General features: G+C 40.4%; 1 protein-coding gene across 6 annotated transcripts in view; it reads right to left on the reverse strand.

Moving 5' to 3' along the window:
* ARFGEF3 (ARFGEF family member 3) overlaps nucleotides 1-14,018 on the reverse strand; it is a 173,401-nt gene that overhangs the window by 100,274 nt on the left and 59,109 nt on the right. For all 6 annotated transcript variants that reach the window (XM_044924178.2, XM_006074676.4, XM_044924176.2 and 3 more), the window contains exon 5: nucleotides 2,726-2,794. In XM_044924178.2, coding sequence (XP_044780113.1) covers nucleotides 2,726-2,794 — 69 coding nt within the window. The remainder of the gene's footprint in view (nucleotides 1-2,725; nucleotides 2,795-14,018) is intronic.

Below are 14,018 nucleotides of genomic sequence, written 5' to 3' on the forward strand. Positions count from 1 at the left end.
TAGCACTGGAAGTAAGGCATTTTTCTGTGAAGGTCTGACCCCTGCTTTGGGACCTTCAAGCTGATGTTCCGCTGGAAACTCTTCCAACTGGGGGATCTCAGGGGGCTGCAGGTAGGACAAGAAGGTGGGGGGAGTCAGCTTGCTACTGTGGTCTCAGGAAGCTAGTCCCATCGAAGACCCATCCCTTTAGGTTCCTGGCCGGGTCACCATTACTTCGCGGAAGCCTGGATGTCATCAATCTGCTGTTCCAGAAAAGCAGGAGCTAACCTTGACCTGGCGTTTACTACATGGCCGCCTGCACTGAAAGCTTTATACATGGGTTCTATTTTTCTTGTCTAACTGGCACAACCACACAATGCGAGATAGAGAGACAGGTGCTGTTAGCATTGCTTTTACACACAGAACAAACACAAACCCAGGGAGGTATCCAAGGCAACCCTGCTGGGAGGCAGGAAAGCCAGGATTTATATCCAAACACAGTGAGTCTCCGGAGCCCACGCTCTCACCACCACGCTCAATGCCTTTATCTGTATATTGCTCTTGGGTTGAGATTTTTTTTTTTTAATTGTTTTTTCTTTACAGGTTCTTATAGAGACCACCGTGTGTGTGTGTGTGTGTGTGTGTGTGAGTGTGTGTGTGTGTGTGTGTGTGTTTGAGACCACTGTGTTTTGATGTTTCATTCTATCTCGAAAGGCCTGCTAAGTCTCTACTCTGGCTTCCAGATCCCCACTGAGAACACCCTTGACTTGGGTGGCCCATAGCAGTGTGAGTCTGCTGCTCAGGAATTGTTGGGCTGGCCAAAACATTAATTTGGTCAGTGAATCTGTTGTTCAATAAAGTTCTTGCTGAAAATGAAAACCGTGTCCTTTATTTTTATATAAACCCCAATGAACTTTTTGGCCACAATGAGATACATAACAAATCTTTTCAGATTCTCATTCAAAAACCCTGTGAGGATGATAAAGGCACCCGCCTTCTCAAAGGGAGCTTGGGAACCCCTGGTGGCCTGCCCAGTCCTGAGGGTCCTACAACAGCCTGTCTTCCTTCCCTACCTCCCTCCTCGGCAGGGGCTGGGCTGGGCAGTGAGTGACACACTGCATCTCCTGTCTTGTCCTTCATACAGCAAAGAACCAACAAGCATCCTACATGCCAATCCTGTTCCCTGCTCTGATCAAACACTACATTTGTCATTTTAAAAGCAAACCAGTGTGGTATATCTAAAATAGGTACACCCCTAGGAACAGAGAATAGAATGGTGATTGCTGGGGGGCCAGGGGGAAGGGGAGATGGAGAGTTACTGTTCAATGTGTATAAAGTTTCAGTTATGCAAGATGAGCAAGTTCTAGAGTTCTGCTGTACAACATTGCACTATGGTTAATGTTACTGAGTTGTACACTTCAAAGTGTGTTGAGATCTCATGTTAAAGGTTCTTACCACAGCTATTTTTTAAAAAACCCAAACCTACAAATGATAAGACCACTCACTGGTATCTCTTAAAATTCAACTAAAAATACTGACAGCTATTCTGTTTATTTAGTTATATAGAGTGAAACATACAAATATGGTAATGAAAAATATTCTTTCTACCTACCTAAATACACATTTGAGAACTGATTGATATTGTAGTGAGGGGTCAGCTGTCTATTTTTCTTTTGACTGACATATAAAATGATCTACCTGCTCAAAAATAATTTTCTCAATTTTCAGTCAATGCCACACAATACCACAAAAGATCAGGTATCAGTCATAAATCCTACTCATGATAATGTTCATTATATATGATGAGGGATATATTAATTAGCTTGACTGTGGCAATTATTTCACAATGTATATATATATCGAAACATTGAACGTTTTGCAGATTATACCTCAATGATGAGAAAAAGAGGAAAAAAAGAAAACATGTCCAATTTGCTAAGCGTCTACCTGGTATAATCAGTAAATGGTAATCATTACAGTTTAAAAAAATACCCATGACTGCTGAGAGCTAGGTTTTCTTTTTCTGCATAATTTCAGAGTTCAGAATATCATTGGCTCATTGAGGTCTGCATGTGTACTCTTGTCAAAACACACAAATCCTGAAGATATCCTTCTCAAGAGGTGGAAGGAAATTTATTTTAAGCATATTAAAGTATGGCTTTGGAATGATGCCGTGTCCAAAAGCCAAAGTCATATGCCAGACATTCAGGAAGCCAAGCTTTCTGTTGGACATACTCTCGGGAGTGCTGAAGGTACACGTTACTCTAGGCTGCAATACAGATGGAAAAGAGAAGGTTTTCCAACGATTGTTATAAAATGTGTTCATCAGCATTTAGGAGACAAGGATGCAACTGAATCAATAAGCATCGTCCCTAAATCTCATGCTTGGTTTTTTAAAACCTATTTTTTAAAAACATCAAATCCGCTTCAATTAATCTTAGGAAAAATAGTGAGTGTAATACCTAGGTATAGCAGTGTCAGGAGAACCAGTACTGTTATTTCCATGGTTAAAGCCTCAAGTCAAGCAAACCAGAGCATGCAGAGCACTGACAGAGTGGCCCACAGAGCCTGCTTCCCACAGAGCAACTCCTTAGTGAAAATTCCCCACAGTAATGATCAGCGAGGGGCTCACCCCTCTGCTGCAGCTCAGCTCCACCCCGGCATTTCTCCCAGGTTGGGGTAAAGCAGCTGTGAGCAGACAGCACAAACAAGCAACGCTTGAGGGTCGAGGGGAGCAAGTACTTACCTCCGCGATCTTCAGCACTGCACTCCCATTCAGGTCAAAGGTTGGAGTGTAGGTTATGCAGAGTAAAACCTTTTAACAGCCATGAAGTAGGGGAGGAAGAAAAAGATAAGGGATTATAGAATTCTAGAAATAAATTTCCATTTCACATGCCACTTACGCTGTCTTGTTTTATGACTTTTTTTGCTCTTTGCTTTATTTCCTATGTTTGTTTCTATTCCACTCACTGCTCTCTAATTAGTGGTCACACATTGCCCAATAAAATAGAGACTAATAAAGTAAAGGCTGAAAACTTCTCCCCAAGGAAAGAACCATTCTAAGACTGGCCAGAGATGGCTTTCCTCAACAACTCCAGGAGGTCTGTCTAGTAATAAAGAAAATCAGGCTCAGTGCTAGGTCCTGAACATGAATTACCTAAATTGATTTTTTACTGTCATTACTATTGTTCTCATTTTACTGGTAAGGAAAGTGAAGCTCAGAACCATTAAATAAGCTGCCCAAAGTCACACAGGTACCAGCTGCAGAGCTGAATCTGAACCCAAGTAATCTGACTCCATGCTCTGCCCGACCATGTAATACTGTCTCTGTATCTTTCTAGACTCAAGTATCACTATATTTTTCTGTTCCTGTCACTTCTCAGATCCACATGGGATTAGACAGTCTTTTATGGGCACTTTCTTCTTTCTTGCTTTACCTCCCTCAGAACACTGCCCGGGGCTTATTTATTAGTCCCAAGTTCCCCTTATTCTCCAAGTTATATAGACAATGAGTTGATGACATTTACAAGATCTTTAAGGACCATTAAAAATTCCACTTTCTACTTGTAGAGCTATTAGGGAATAGATCAATAGAAGCTCAGGGCATTTTAAGAATTGCTGCTAATTTTGTAGATAAGAGGCTAGCCTTTCCCCTGTCCATTTGGCTTCCGATGATGCACATTATCTCGCTGGTGATCCCAGACAAGAAATTGCTGGTGTTTGCTCCTCTATCCCCAAACCCTACAGCCATGTATGGTCTGCAGCTCGGCTCATCAGTGGCAGCCTCAGAGGATGTTTCTCATCTGCTTCTCCCTAACTCATGAAAGAGCAACAAAGCCTGGCATATTTGCCTAAATCAGGAAATACTGCTCATCAGCACATCAAAAAGCATGACTGTCCCATGGAACAAAGAACCTCTCCTAATCTCTCAGTCTTAGTTACTAGCCAGGCCGGCCCTAGGAACAGTCACACCTTCAGAGAAAGCAAATAGGTATATAATTAAAGAAGGAAAAAGGGAATTCTTGCCAATTTTAGTCACAAGGTTAGATAACTTCACTGTGGGTCTGCTCCTCCATCTTTTGCTCCTTAAGGCACCTGACAGTCAAGAGTCAACTCCAGATAAAAAGCATCTGAAAGCCACACTGGCTGAGAAAGAGGCATTGTGGGAAATACTACCCCATGGCCTCATGGGAAAAGGCTTTCTTTTGTGTGATGATGGGGTTGGGGTCTGGTATGCAAGAAGGGATGAAAGCTGAGGACAGCAATGCCACCAGGTCCTAATTTGGCCTGGGGAGAGGCCATCTCTTCTAGTGTCTCTGTACTTGATGGTGCCTCTGCCTGACACCCTCCTGTCCTCCACTCTTCCCATGCTTGTTCCTCACGTGGGTCATCTGTTGGCTTCTTTGCAGTCTCAGCTCAAATGTCACCCCCTCAGGCATGTGGCCCTCCCTGAACACACTCTCTGAAATGGCCTCTTGCACAGCTTCTTGTTTCACTTGCTTCAGAGCAAGCACCAGTTTCATAAATTACTGGTTATAATCTTTCCATCAGACTATAACATCCACTGGGCATCCTCAAGGCTTTCTCATATGACGCTTTCTTACTATGATTTCTTATTGCCTCGAATGGCTTCTCTTTCTTGAGATATTTCTTTTTTTTATGCCATGTTTCATGGCGGGTAAGTAGGGGGTATGAGAGAGTGCCTGGTGGAAGTGGTGGTCTGGGGAGGTAAACTGGCCCATCTGGGCTCTTGGCTTTTTAACTATTTACAATGGAATATTACTTAGACATAAAAACAATGAAATAATGACATTTGCAATATGGAAGGACCTACAGCCTGTCATATTGAGTGAAGTGAGTCAGAGAAAGATAAATATTATATGATATCACTTATATGTAGAATCTAAAGAAATGGTACAAATGAATCTATCTACAAAACAGAAGCTGAGTCACAGATGTTGAAAATAAACTTGTGGTTACTGAGGGGAGAAAGGGGGAAGGGATATATTGGGAGACTGGGACTGACATATACACACTACTATATATAGAATAGATAATTAATAAGGACCAACCGAATAGCACAGGGAACTCTATTCAATATTCTGTAATGACTTATATGGGAACAGAATCTAAAAAATAGTGGATGTGGATGTATAACTGACTCACTGAGCTGTAAAACAGACACTAATAACACTGTAAATCACTATATGCCAATAAAAAATTAATTAAGAAACTAAAAATAATGCTATTTATAGGACCAACAATCAGCTTCCTGCCTTCCATTGTTCTGTGCATTCAGACAAGGTGCACAAGGGTAGATCTGGAAAGAAGTTTTCAAAAATCAACCCAGTTTTCTGTGAGCAGAAGCTGCTTTTTACAACAGTGGCTGGAGGAAGTGGGAGCAGAGTCTATGGTAAGGTCTTCAGGAAGTTCACTGAGTTGGCATATTTGCTAATCAAGCTTATCAGGTGAACATGGAGACTGGACTCTCTCTGCCACAGGGAAGCCAGCAAGTGTAGAGGGAGGCCCTTTGCAACAGTCTGAAGGAAGCTGAGGACTCCTGCACCCAACCAAGGCTGATCCTGTTCAAAAGATCTTTGAAAAAAGGCTTTTCACACCTAATGTCCGGCCACTAAAAACCAAAGACTCACTGAATTCTATGCAAAAACTAAAAACAAGAAAAATAATGAAAGTGAAGCACATTAATGAAGCTGGCTCCTTAAGCTCATGCAGCCTGCTTTGCTGGAAGCAGAGGAGGTTTTAACTCCAGGGCTGATGGTGCCCCTGGCCCCCCATGACATATAAAGACAAGACATGTAAAAAGCTCCAGTGTCTAGCAAGGATGATGCAGCAGACAGAAGTGATTTGTTGAAAATGATACGTGGAGAAACCCAATGCCTGCAAGCACTAATTCACTGGATTCAAACACAGACCGGGTGTAGGAAATTTAGGTCAACAGCAAATTAATTTAAACTGTCTGCCTTCCATTGCATAATGAAAGGGTAAGTAGTTTAGATTCATATTCTGAGCACGTTGGCCTCAAGGCAAACAGGAGCACCTAAATATTGAGGGCAATTCTGTTAAAAATACATCCCTCACAGGGTCATTAAAGCATATTGACTACATTATCACGAACAGCAGGAACTTGAGTGATAGGCGGTGTCTTGCAATCTAGCTTGCTAGTACTGCCTCCATAAAGAAGCCAAGGGGATGCAGAAAGCAGGCGGGGGAAAACCTTCCACAAAAAGGGAAAGATCCTTACAAAGGCTAATAAAAATCCCAATAATTAAAAAACAATAATTGAATGGCTACTATGTACAAGAAACAATTCTTCAAATAAAAACGTGCATAGAAACCCTGGAGAAAAAAGACGAGACTGCAAAGGAGAATGAGAAGCTGATTTATTGCAAGCCCTGGGGCCCAATGATAAGAATCTGGAAATGTAGCCATATGAGGAACAGAGAGAGAAGTGGATTGATAATGATGACAAGTACAAGATCACAAGTATGAACCTCTGATCAGGAAAACCCTGGATTAATTCTCTCCCAAGGGCACCTAATCAGCAAGATTAAAATTTTTCCATCAGGCTCATACTGCCTTGTGATTGTAATCATGACAGAGCAGGGGCTGTGATGTCAGGGTTAAAACATAACTGTTTTAGTAACATGATTGTGGCATGTAATTTAATATTTAATTGCTGTGACTTTGCCTACATCCTCGACCTCTTTATCTTTAAAATTCCCATCCTACCTCATAACAATATGTAGAGGAAAAATTAAATAACTTTTTTTTTAAAAAAGTACATTCAATATATGTATCTCCAGGATGTTTTCTCATAGAGATTAATAAACAAGTCTCCATTTGATGGGACTCATGGCAGCTATTTCAATGTAAATTACATACATTTTAAGTAACAACAACAAAAAATCAGATCATCCACATTCAAAATCATAAATCTTTCCTACTGTATATCACTGCCCCCATTCCTATGGTCCAAAGCCCTCATCATCTGATCCAGCTCCACTTCCTCTCTCCTCAATGTTTTCTCTTTCAGGTCCCAAATCAATTCAAGGAATATTAGCCAAGGTTCTAATTGCTGTGGGGTCACAAATACAAAGCAAGCACCATTTTTACCATAAAAAAACCACCACCACCAACAACAAAAACTTCACAACCTATTGGGCAAATGAATGCTTGTACAACTATGCTTCATGGCTGACTTAGTAAGTGGTACTGTAACCATGAGGTATGTAATAGTTTTGAAGGTTAGAAGACATCTCAGCTTTGGAGAACAGAATCACAGATGAGATAATGTGAGCTAATCACTGATGTAGGAGAGAAAAGGGAGGGACAGATGTACCAAACAAAGGAAACAGTAGAATAAAGGAATGAGGTGTGAAGACAGAGGCTGGAGATGATGCTAAAAAGGTTAGCAGGAACCTTATTACACATCAACTTAAATGCCCCTTTTAAGTGTTTTGCACATATTATTTTAGGGCTGGTCAGGGCAACAAATCACAACTAAAACTAGATGTACTGAGGGAAACTGGAAATCAGGTGATAAAGCAGATAATATGACCTAGATGAATTAAAGACAGATCCTAGTCATTCCAATGGCAATGAATTAACCGGAGTGCATTTGATGAAGGAATGCAAAGAATTCACAAAAAGAAAGCAATGGTCACTCATACATGAAATCTGGGTGCCATCCAACCACGGTTCTGCCCACTGACTCTCTTCTAATTCTAGTCAATCTGGTTGAAATCTCTCATATTCCCCTATATTTCATAAAGCTTTATATTATATACTAATAAAGTAACATGCTTTAGAGAAGATAAACCTTGTTCAAAAATCCATCACATAAAACATTACAGATGTGGTCATCCCAGAATGGGTAGATCTGGAGAAGTTTAGATACACCACTTAAAATCTGCATGCCCTCTGCATCTCCCACTAATACAAGCTCCTTAGCAGTGAGCTCTAACTTTCTGATGCCCACCATGTTTACAGCGCCATGTAGGGCTCTGGGAGGTGTGGTGAGTTCCAGTCTAAGCTCAATCCCTCCTGTGCATTGTCCACAGGAGTAATCAACCTCACAGGGTTTCAGCGGGACTTGTGTGCACATTACTGTAAAATGTGTCGAGAGTGTGATAAGACAGCTTGGCAGCACAGAAGGAAACTGTTCTGAGAATCCAAACATCAGATCCAGGTGGTGTGACTGGCAAAATCCAGATGGTGTGCCTGTGACAGCTTGTGCAACCTCATAGGTAATAATACCAGAGCTTCAGATGACCTGGTTAGGGCAATGAGAATTTAGGGAGCCCCCATTCAGGATGTCCAGCTATTTGGCAGGACCTCCAGGCAGGACAGGGAGAAAATCGCCTCTACAAACTAGAGGGCATCTCTGATGAGACTTACAGAACATCTGTCACTCTCTGCTCTGAGAAATGATTTTTTTTTTTGGCATTCAACATAGTAACTGGTAACATGTACCATTACTGGGTCCAAGAGCTCATTTCTGTTAAAGTTGTATATAAGTCCTCTACAGGACCATTCCCAGGGGATGCAGGAGTAAAGAAATGATTCTTAAAGTTACTGGATAGCAACTGCATGCCACTTCACCTCTACCTTGGGCTGCATTACTTGGGCTGCCATTCTTTTATTGCATAAATACTCACTGAGGTGTGATGCATTAATGGTCAGATACAGTATTAGGTGTTGAGTGCACATGAGTAAATTTAAAAAAGATATCTTGATGATCCCTGAGCTCCATAACGCTAACATCTGGTTTTGAAGACAGTAACAAAATAAGGGATTACAATAAATTGTGAGGAGTTGTTATGACTGGGAAAATACACTGTATTGTGAAGTGTTATCAGGGTCTAACAATATAGTACACTTGTAATGCTATACTCATCTTTAATGGAACTCTAAATTTAATATGCTGTAATCAACAACCTCAGATATGCAGAAGATACCACCCTGATGGCAGAAAGAGAAGAGAAACTAAAGAGCCTCTTGATGAAGAAGAAAGAGGATAGTGAAAAAGCTGGCTTAAAACTCAACACTCAAAAACTAAGATCATGGCCCCCAGTACCATTACTTCATGGCAAACAGATGGGAAGCAAATGGAAATAGTGGCAGATTTTATTTTCTTGGGCTCCAAAATCACTGCTGACAGTGACTGCAGCCATGAAATTAAAAGACACTTGCTCCTTGGAAGAAAAGCTATGACAAATCTAGACAATGTATTAAAAAGCAGAGACATCACTTTGCTGACAAAGGTCAGAATAGTCAAAGCTATAGTTTTTCCAGTAGTCATGTATGATTGTGAGAGCTGGACCATAAAGAAGGCTGAGCACTGAAAAACTGATGCTTTTGAACTATGGTGCTGGAGAAGACTCTTGAGAGTCCCTTGGACAGCAAGGAGATCCAACCAATCAATCCTAAAGGAAATCAGTCCTGAATATTCATTGGAAGGACTGATGCTGAAGCTCCAGTACTTTGGCCACCTGATGTGAAGAGCTGACTCATTGGAAAGGACTCTGATGCTGGGAAAGATTGAGGGCAAGAGGAGAAGAAAGCAACAGAGGATGAGATGGTTGGTTGGATAGCATCATCAGTTCAATGGACATGAGCTTGAGCAAACTCCAGGAGATAGTAAAGGACAGGGAAGCCTGGCTATCCTGCAGTCCATGAGGTTGCAAAGAATCGGACGTGACTTAGCAACTGAACAACAACAATGCATATAATTAAGGAATGAAAAGCACAGGGAGGAAGACAAGGAGACCATTAAGAAGTGAGTTTATTTGGGAGAGTCAACCTACTAAGGCATACCAGGAACAGGGAGGCATGCTGAATGAACAAGGACTCTTCTTTCCCTCTTTCTCAAGCCATTAAAATATACATAAGTGCTTAATTTATACATATATACTTTGAGGTGATGATAGTTTCACTTTTCCAAATATCAGATGTTATTTATAAGTCAAACCAAGTAACCTACTGTAGCTCAAAAAAGTAACTCAGAATTTGAGTGCAGCCCACAGAGGCCTTATCCTTCCCTTGCTTGGAGAGAACTCTGGAAATCCCTGATGCCAGGCACATTTCAAACCCCAGCTCTAGTTCTGGCTGAAAATTTAGTTGTTATTTAATGTACATTGCCTTCTGGACTCTCATGTATATTGGCTTGAAAATTCATACACTTAAACATATTTGCATAATTCCTTTTCTTGAGAAACAGCCCAGTTCTTTTCTTTTCCTCTGTCAAATTCAGCAAAAACAAAGGTGGAAAATTTAGTGACAAGGACAGAACACTGACATCAAATGTCTTTCTCTTGGGTGTAGGGCTTGTCCACCTCCTAGGAATGTAGCCTGATGAGTATGAACTGCTGGAAGTGTACCCCAGCCATGAATAGAAACAGATTTTTTTCCCTCATGGTCCACCTATAAAAAACAAAGCAGGCCCAGTCTTCTGCAGACAGAAGAACGTAGAATACACATCTTTAGAGTGAGCGGGGTCAGGTACCACAAAAGTCAACAGAGAATTTTAGAGGACATCTTCTTATCATCTAAATTTAAAATGTGGATGTCAAAGATATGCATTTTTTTTTCTTATCTTGATCAAATCTGCTCAACCTCAGCACTATTGACATTTGGGGACTGTCCTGTGTATTGGTGGCTGTTTAGCAGCATCACTGGCCCTCACTCTCTAGATGGCAGTGACTCTCTCTTCCCTAATTGTGACAACCAAAAATGTCTCCAGACATGGTCAAATATTCCCTAGGAGACAAAATGCTCCCCTGTTGGGAACCACTTAGGTCACTGATACCCATGCCTTGTGGATACAACTGAGAATTCCTACATCACTCTGCTCCGAAAGCCTCAGATCTAGAATGCAGAACTTTCAGAGAGGACCTAGGGTGAGCCACTAAGCCTTCAGTGGGCTTCAGAGATCCTGGATTGAAAGGAACAATGGAGGAGTTGAGCCACAACCCCAATCTTTTTTTTTTTTTTTTTCACTTTTCTAAGGGTTTTATCTATATCTATACTTTTTTAAAAATTTAAGTGTAGTTGACTTACAATGTTTCAGGCGCACAGCAACCCCAATCTTTATTTTGATCCAAAGACAATGAATCAAATTATTTTAGTGTGTGGAAATTCTACCACTTACAACTTAAATTGATTTTTTGGGTTGGCCAAAAAGTTCATTTGGGTTTTTCTGCACCATCTTATGGAAAATCCTGAATGAACATTTTAGCCAATCACTTTCTGGCTCAATTTACCCCAATTCTGGCAAACAGCTATTCTGAGAGTTTTTGTCTTTTTTTAGTCAACGGATTTTTCTAGAGCTCATGACTTCCCAGTTTGGAAAACACTGCAAATTACTAATTGGTTTATGATCAGTCTTGGGTTCTTTTCGGCCTTTATTTGTTGCCACAAGTTTAATATTCATTATATACATCAGATGGGCCCTTTGCACCTAATTCTAGGACATACTATACCAGTGACATCCACATGTAAATATTAAATTATGATGAACTTAGCTAATTTGCTTGAATAAATAATCAAACCGTTCTTATTCTTATCTTCCCTTCTAAACTCTCTTCCTTGGCAAACACATAACTCTTAGCTTGCTCCTTGGAAGGAAAGCTATGACAAACCTAGAGAGTGTATTAAAAAGCAGAGACATCACTTTGATGTCAAAGATCCATATAGTCAAAGTTATGGTTTTTCCAGTAGTCATGTATGGATGTGAGAGTTGGACCATAAAGAAAGCTGAGCACGAAAGAATTGATGCTTTCAAACTGTGTTGCTGGAGAAGACTCTTGAGAGTCCCTTGGTCAGCAAGGAAAGATCAAAGCAGTCAATCCTAAAGGAAATCAACCCTGAATATTCACTGAAAGGACTGCTGCTGAATCTTCAATACTTTGGCCATCTGATGCAAAGAGCTGACTCATTTATTGGAAAAGACCCTGAGGCTGGGAAAGATTGAAGACTAAAGAAATAGAGGGCAGCAGAGGATGAGATAGGTAGACAGTATCACTGACTCAAAGGACATGAATTTGAGCAAACTCCGGGACATAGTTAAGGACAGGGAAGCCTGAAGGGCCCTGGGTTGCAGAGTCAGACATGACTTAGCAACTGAACAACAATAGAAGTCTCACAAATGTATTTTTAGAGCCAAGATTTCTCCCAAGTTTCAAACCTTAACTTCAGCTTGTAAACATCAGCAATGAATATATGCAATTTCATGAAAATCCCATCAAGCACACTAAGCTTCTAATATGGTAAACAGCTAACACTTCTTCCTGCTCTGAAATTCTTAATTATGCAACCATTAAAATTATCTGTGAGGGGATAAATATAGCCATGTGGGAAATGCTTATAATCTAAAGTGAAAAGCAAGAAATAAAATCCTACATACACAATGAATATAACTGTAAACACATAAATAGATATGATTAAAAGTGAATATACAAAAGTCAGTCACAGTGATGAGCTCTACATTGAATGTTTTCTATTTGGGAACCCCTGTAAGGTGAAACTCCTTGTATTTATTCTTTTAAAATATTACAATTCTTTGATATCTGACAATATGAACTCACCATCTCCTTCCTAAGTTAGCTCCTTAAAACCTATCGTTCGGCCAGAAACTCAGGCTCCCAGTCTTGTAATCATCTTGGATTCTCCCCTTTTCACCAACTCACCAGCTCCACCACTGAGAGTCACTAGGTACTGCACCACCTCACTAGCACCTCTGACTTGGCTCTGCCTATTCTCCGAGCATCCTGCAAAGCCCCTTCCCCTTGCCCCCACCTTCAATATCTAACACCTCTGAACATGTCAATCTCCTGCTTACTCTGAATACTCTCCAATCTCTATGGACTACCAGCTGCTTACTCTAACCAGGCCTTCTTGAATCTGCTTCAACCTCCTTTTCAAACTCATCCACCACTCATTCCTCACTAATCCCAGTTTCCACCCTGTGTTTTTCCATCTCCAAGACTTTTCTTTTCAAAAATGCCTACTCTCCCAGTATAACTGATAGGAACTCCAAGCACCTTTCAAAGTCCAAATCAAATAGTATCCCTTCCTTGAAATGCTGATCTGTTCAGCTGAATATGGGTTCTCATTCTGAATTTTCCCATTGAACTTTTCTTCTGCTATAACACACACATGGAATTCTCCAGGCAAGAATACTGGAGTGGGTTGCCATTTCCTACTCCAGGGGCTCTTCGTGACCCAGGGATCAAACCTGGGTCTCCCACACTGCAGGCAGATTCTTTACTGTCTGAGCCAAAAGGGAAGCCCACGTAACACACACAACTATCTTGAATTATGGCAACTGTGTACATCTTTATCTTTTTTCTATTAGATTTATAAATCCTTGTCTTGGTTTTGCTTTTAATTCTATAAGGTTTTATAATGAAAATATATTCACAGTGAAATAAATTTAAAAATCCAATGAACTATTTTTTCTAGTTTAACTGTAACAAATTTATTTTGGCCTAATTCCAAAGCTAGACTTTTAAGAAGTGAATTTCATGAGTGTGTTTCAGATAACACATTTACACCTCCTTTTCTCTTTTCCTCTAAGAGTCTCCACAGAAAGGGCGCCTCATCTCAGATCGTCTGCTCATATACATATGAGGCTTTTGGTAATTTTATACTCAAGGCTTACAGACAAAACCAATCAAGCCCTGAGACAGAGTTTATAAAGGGCTAAAGACAACTTGATTCTCTATATGTTAAAGGTTTAATAATTTATAAAATTCTTCTAGAATATCCAAATCACATGAACTCTGCCTACTAAGATGAAACAAGCATATGAACTCTGCCTGGTAGCACAAAGCAAGAACTCATTGGCACAGATAAATGGTGGGGTGTTTTCTGTAGACTGCGGGGTCAGGGTTACTGGTTAGGACCCTAAATATATCTAGGTAGATAACTGATGTATAGTAATTTACAAAATTATTTTAAGCAAGAAGTTCCAGTTCAACAGTAGTAAATATAATGAAGTCTTCTTTTAGGAATCAAAA

This window comes from Bubalus bubalis, chromosome 10, assembly GCF_019923935.1.
Source record: "Bubalus bubalis isolate 160015118507 breed Murrah chromosome 10, NDDB_SH_1, whole genome shotgun sequence".
Classification (NCBI taxonomy): domain Eukaryota; kingdom Metazoa; phylum Chordata; class Mammalia; order Artiodactyla; family Bovidae; genus Bubalus; species Bubalus bubalis.